We start from the raw sequence: 5,977 nt of genomic DNA, 5'->3' as shown, positions 1-5,977 counted from the left end.
ATATATATATATATATATATATATATATATATATATAGGCTTGCATTGAATAAGACAAGTCATAACTTGCGTGTATTTTGCATTCATAATAATTTAAACTAATTCTTCTAAAATTTCTTAAGATAATAATTTAAAATAATATTCCATTATAGACGAATGCCAACTCATTTTTCACTAATATGTTTAAAAATTATTTAAAAAAAACTTCTATTCTATTATGAGGCTTCTTTTAATGACAAATATCTATGAAAATAAAGATGATCTCCAACATAAATAATGGAAAGTAATTGAAAACAAATAAATAATATAGAATTCAGTAATAGATCATTAATATTATTGATTAATGATATTCTATAACATTATTAAAATTATATAAATTTGTGTTCAGAAATGTAATTATAGGTTGTAATTTAAATCCATCATTTTACGGGTTCTAGGTAATGGCCAGCAACGAACAGATTAAAATGTTAGCAGCATATTTTGAATGAGCTAATAATCACAGCCTCATACATCAATCAATAGTAAAACTGTTGCTAAGAGTATTTGCCTTTTAAACGCATGGTTCAGTGTTCCATGCCTGTGCGTGGTTAAATATCTACTACCATGTCAAGTAGTAAAATTTGGAAGCTGTACAGAAAGCTATCTTGTGTGTGTATGTATGTTCACACACACACAAATTCACATACACAACCGCACGCGCACGTGTATATATAAAGTTAATGTTTGTTTTTAAAGTTAGTGTTTGTTTTTGGTACAATGCCAGCAAGTTCGTGGGGGAAGGGATGTGTGTGGGCACTCCGTCGCTTACGACGTCGAGGGTTCCAGTTGATCCGATCAACGGAACAGCCTGCTCGTGAAATTAACGTGCAAGTGGCTGAGCACTTCACAGACACGTGTACCCTTAACGTAGTTCTCGGGGAGATTCAGTGTGACACACAGTGAGACAAGGCTGACCCTTTGAATTACAGGCACAACAGAAACAGTAAGAAAGACTGAAAGTTGTGGTGGAAGAGTACAGCAGGGTTCGCCACCATCCCCTGCCGAGCCTCATGGAGCTTTAGGTGTTTTCGCTCAATAAACACTCACAACGCCCGGTCTGGGAATCGAAACCACGATCCTATGACCGCGAGTCCACTGCCTTAACCACGGGGCCATTGCGCCTCCACAAGGAGGAAGGGATAAGTCTTCAACCGGTACTTAATTTATCGATCCTGAAAGAATGAAGGGCAAAGTCGACTTTTGCGATATTTGACCTCAAAACGTTAGGACAGACGAAAGCATTTTGCCCGGCGTGCTAACGATTCTGCCAGCTCACCGCATCATTTTTATTTATAATAAAAGCAATTTTACATTGATATAATTTTCTAGAGAATGGCGGCGCGCTGGCAGAATCATTAGCAGGCCGGGCGAAACGCTTAGCGGTATTTCATCTGCCGTTACGTTCTGAGTTCAAATTCCACCGAGGTCGACTTTGCCTTTCATCCTTTCGGGGTCGATTAAATAAGTACCAGTTGAACGCTGGGGTCGATATAATCGACTTAATCCCTTTGGCTATCCTTGTTTGCCCCCTCTATGTTTAGCCCCTTGTGGGCAATAAAGAAATAGATATAGTTTTGTAGAGTATGAATTTCCTCTTAAAAAAGAATATTGACAACAGTGGCTTCGAAGTTTAGGCCACTTAAGCCAATGCTGGATTGCAGACGATGGCAAACCGACGACAGCGTAACTATATATGTGTGTGTGTGTGTGTGTAGAAAGTTTTTTAAATTAACAAGATGGAATCAACATATTTTAGCAACAAATCACAAATAATTTTTGTATTGGTAACACGCATGTGTGTTCGTATGTATATATATATATATTTATATGTGTGTGTATGTGTGCATGCGTGTGTGTGTATGTGTGTGTGTGTGTGTGTGTGTGTGTGTGTGTATGTGTGTATCTTTGATTTATAGAAATTATATTCCCGTAGAGGGAATAGTAAACATTTGCGACCTACAATGATTTAGAAGGAAATATAAAAATTAATAATTACGAAGTGTTCGAAATTGTGATACAATTGAGAAGATTGATTGTCTGGACAACTGTTGTAGACACGTGTTTCTGCCTCAGTTTTCATCATAAGCGCAGCAGTATATTTCCAATTTGACTGCGGCACGCATGATATTATTTTATCGTATATGTATATAATATAATGTATTGGAAAAAAAAAAAGAAGAAAAAACATGAATTAAGTGAAATTATCAATGTTGATAGATACCAAAAATTCCATCTAAAATTGTTTAAAATCTGATATAGAAAGAGTTAAAATTTTTGGAGAATAATATTGAAATCGACATAGTGAGGAATGGATTTGTGTTTGACGCGCGCATACACACACCGCACACGCACACGCACACACACACACACGCGAGCGCGCGCGCAGATACACACACACACACACGCGTGCAGATACACATGCACACACATACAGGCACACACATATATACAAACATATACTAACGTACACATACACTTATATATCATACATTACATGTTTGTAATTAACAGGTTACCATGGTTACCACTGTGAAATTCAGATCGACGAATGTGAATCTAATCCATGCCAGCATGGCGGAAAATGTGAAGATTTACTGAACGGTTTCAAATGTCATTGTAAAGACGGACACAAAGGAGATTTGTGCGAGATTAAAGTGAGATTTCATTCTTTATTAATACCATTTTCCTCCTATCCTTGATCTCTTTATCTCTTTCTCTCTGTATTTCCCTTTTATTTGTCTGTTTGTATGTGTGCGTGTGTGTATGTATGTGTGTGCGTGTGTGTGTGTGTGTATTGATATGTGTCTGGGAATGAGATAAAAGTGTGTCGACTATATTGAGTATTAACATCATTTATCTCTTTTTCGCCGTTCTTCTATCTATGTATATATATATGTATCTATCTATCTGCTTGTCTGTCTTTCTGTCTGTCTGTCTGTCTGTCTGACCGTCTATCTGTCCGACTGTTTGTCTGTCCGATTGTCTGTCTGTCTGTTTCTCTGTCCCACTGTCTGTCTGTCTGTCTGTGTGACCGACCGTCTATCCATCCATCTATCTATCTATCTATCTATCTATCTATCCCTCCGTCTATGTAGCCAGCTATATCTTTCTCTCCACCCCGTCTCTCTCTAACTTTGTAGCTTGTGTATGTCTATTTGCATATACATCAGTGTACGGTTACACTGAGATTTTATACATTATTACCATCATAGTCCTCTTTTGTTTTGTTTCGCTGTCTACGTGTCCCTGTGTCTCTATCTTTTATCTATGTTTTTCCTGCTGCAATCATTGGGCAACAGTCATGCCAGGGCAGAGCCTTCAATAGTTTTAGTCCAACAAATATACAACTGTACTTATTTTATTAAGAGTTAATTTCTTTTTCTTTCGGATCTGTTTTGCCGAACCTCTAAGCTACGGAGCTGCAAGCAACCAATGCAATTTGTCAAGCGTTTCGGGGAACATACTCAGATACAATGACACACACTGACATTCTAGGATTCTGTCCCATTCACACAGAGAGCAGTAGTACTTGCTGTATCCGTCCTGCAAGCTCATCACGAAAGCAGCAACCTTTAAGCCATCACAGAGCTGCCATTGATGTTCACTATATTTTATGCATTGCAACATAAGCTTATATTCTCATAAGTTTCTTTCATATATGATACATAGCCCACAGGAACTGAAGGTTCTCTATTGCTAATTTGCAACAGACACCTTTCAGGCATGGTTTTCATGAATCTCTGAACAACCTTCAGTGACTTGGTTTGTGTTCAATATCAAGTGCTTCCATGAGACCATTAATATTGTTGCAGGCCAAGAAATCACGTTCCATTATGAAGAAATTGCTGAACTGCTGCTGACGGTCATGAAATTTTGAAATCTTCACATTAGCAACTATTAGGAGAATCCACTGTTGAAGATGAGAGCCTAGTAGCTCTGCATTACTCTCAAGTAGCTGTAGATCATTGACAAGGGCATGGAGATGTGGTCTAGAGGAGTGTGTTTCATCAAACTTTGGGTCCTTCTGTAGTCCAGCACTATAATCCTTCTCTGCTTTCCCCTCACCGCTTTCTTCCTCTGACTCGAAGAATATCGAAATTAGTGCATCAGGAACACTTAGAGCTCTTTCACGTAGAACTTGGCGAATAGCTAATGGAATGTTTGGATATTCAATGGACTCTTTCTTCTTTGACAAGCCCTTTTTTTTTACTGGAGGTACCATGCAGAAATAACAATTGTTGGTATGGTCCGTTGGCACTTGCCACGTCATTGGCACAGCAAATGACTTACCTTTCTTCTTTCTGTTCAACTATTGGCGAAAGCTAGTAGCGTAAGTGTTGCAGCACATGTGAGGAGCCCACTTCTTATCCTGATCGCCAATATTACATCCAAAATATAGGTGATACATCTTTCTGAGCATAGCAGTTATAGGGCGCTTCTGCGACGCAAAGATCACCTCACCACAAATGTAGCAGAAGTTGTCTTCTTTATTCACACAAGTGCAAGGCATTTTAAAGAAGAAAACAACAGCAGATAAACAGAAAATTCGTTCATAAATTTATCCTAAATTTATCATTAGCAAAAGTATTTATATCGTTCAGTAGAAAAATAAAATTAATATAAAATGCCACACATGCATATTAACAGCTTGCTCAATGAATATTTATTATAAGTTTAAGAAGTGTTTGACTAGGTAAGCCACTTGCCTTCCACCTCAGTATATAAACTTGCACAGCACAACGACCTCCTATGACTGCTGGAACACTAATGAAAGGCAGTGGGACTGTGAGTGAGGTAAGAAACATACTGCAGCAATCCTGTTGGAACCTATTGTAACATGTACGTGTATCTTGAAAAGTAGAGCTAACAGACAGTTTTAACCTTGATATCCATTATCAGCGACCTAAAATTAGTTGAAAATTGCTACTCTGGTCTCAGAAGCACTTTGGTTATTGATCAGTGCATTTAACCCCAAATTCTTCTTGTCGTAACGTTTCGTATCTCACTCAGGTACTGTATATCTATTTTTGAGCTGATAGTGTATTTTACGTTGATTTATCTTCTATTTCTAGCAAGTTGCGAAACCACATACAGGCATACAGGCTTTTTCATAAATTCGCGATGTACCTGGCCTCCAGGTGTTGTTTTTTTATGACTAGATTAGGAAGAGGAAGGTTATTTTTCTTGACCTTTTATCTCTATGAAGGCTTCAAGGCAGACGGGTGGAAGTTCTCCGTAGACGACAGACCTGTCATGAATGTTTTGTAATAGAGTGTATTTCATTAATGGCACCCACTAGACAGATAATTATGTTTCAAGGGTGACGCATGAATTCTACCACCCACAAATAGGAAAATCTTCTTGGGTAGACTTCTACAACCTCACAGGATGGGATACAACCTTACAGACGTATCATACTTATTTACGTACTTTGCAGTTTTGCCAGAGGCGATAAAACAAGAAACCGTATTAATCTGTAATATATCGTTAATGTGGACATAGTCTGACATATTGACAGGAAGTGTCAAAATGTCAGTTGTTGACAGGAAGTGTCAAAGACAGGCCATTTCCTTCTTCAGTAAATTTTACTTTATATTAAATCGAGACAGTGAGGTTACTATTATGTGGTTGATCGACCATTTGAAAATAACAACCAAATCTTCCTCAACTAAAACCTCGCCAGCTTAAATATGTAAAGTGAAATTCAGATAGGCCGCACTGAACCCCTAAAACGACGTAAGGTCTTCGACCATATATCTGATTCCAGATTTCCCAAAGAATAACAATAGCAATAATAAGCATAATGATGATGATGATGATGATGATGATGATAATAATAATAATAATAATAATAATAATAAAAATAATAATAATAATAATAATAATAATAATAATAATAATAATAATAATAATAATAATAATAATAATAATAATAATA

General features: G+C 37.2%; 1 protein-coding gene across 1 annotated transcript in view; it reads left to right on the top strand.

The window, feature by feature from the left end:
- LOC106876634 (delta and Notch-like epidermal growth factor-related receptor) overlaps positions 1-5,977 on the top strand; it is a 557,360-nt gene that overhangs the window by 445,909 nt on the left and 105,474 nt on the right. Inside the window, exon 6 of the mRNA XM_014925248.2 lies at positions 2,551-2,693. Coding sequence (XP_014780734.2) covers positions 2,551-2,693 — 143 coding nt within the window. The remainder of the gene's footprint in view (positions 1-2,550; positions 2,694-5,977) is intronic.

Source organism: Octopus bimaculoides, chromosome 19, assembly GCF_001194135.2.
Source record: "Octopus bimaculoides isolate UCB-OBI-ISO-001 chromosome 19, ASM119413v2, whole genome shotgun sequence".
In the NCBI taxonomy this organism is placed as follows: domain Eukaryota; kingdom Metazoa; phylum Mollusca; class Cephalopoda; order Octopoda; family Octopodidae; genus Octopus; species Octopus bimaculoides.
The sequence above is the reverse complement of the archived record's forward strand: the minus strand, read 5'-3'. Positions and strand labels throughout refer to the sequence as shown.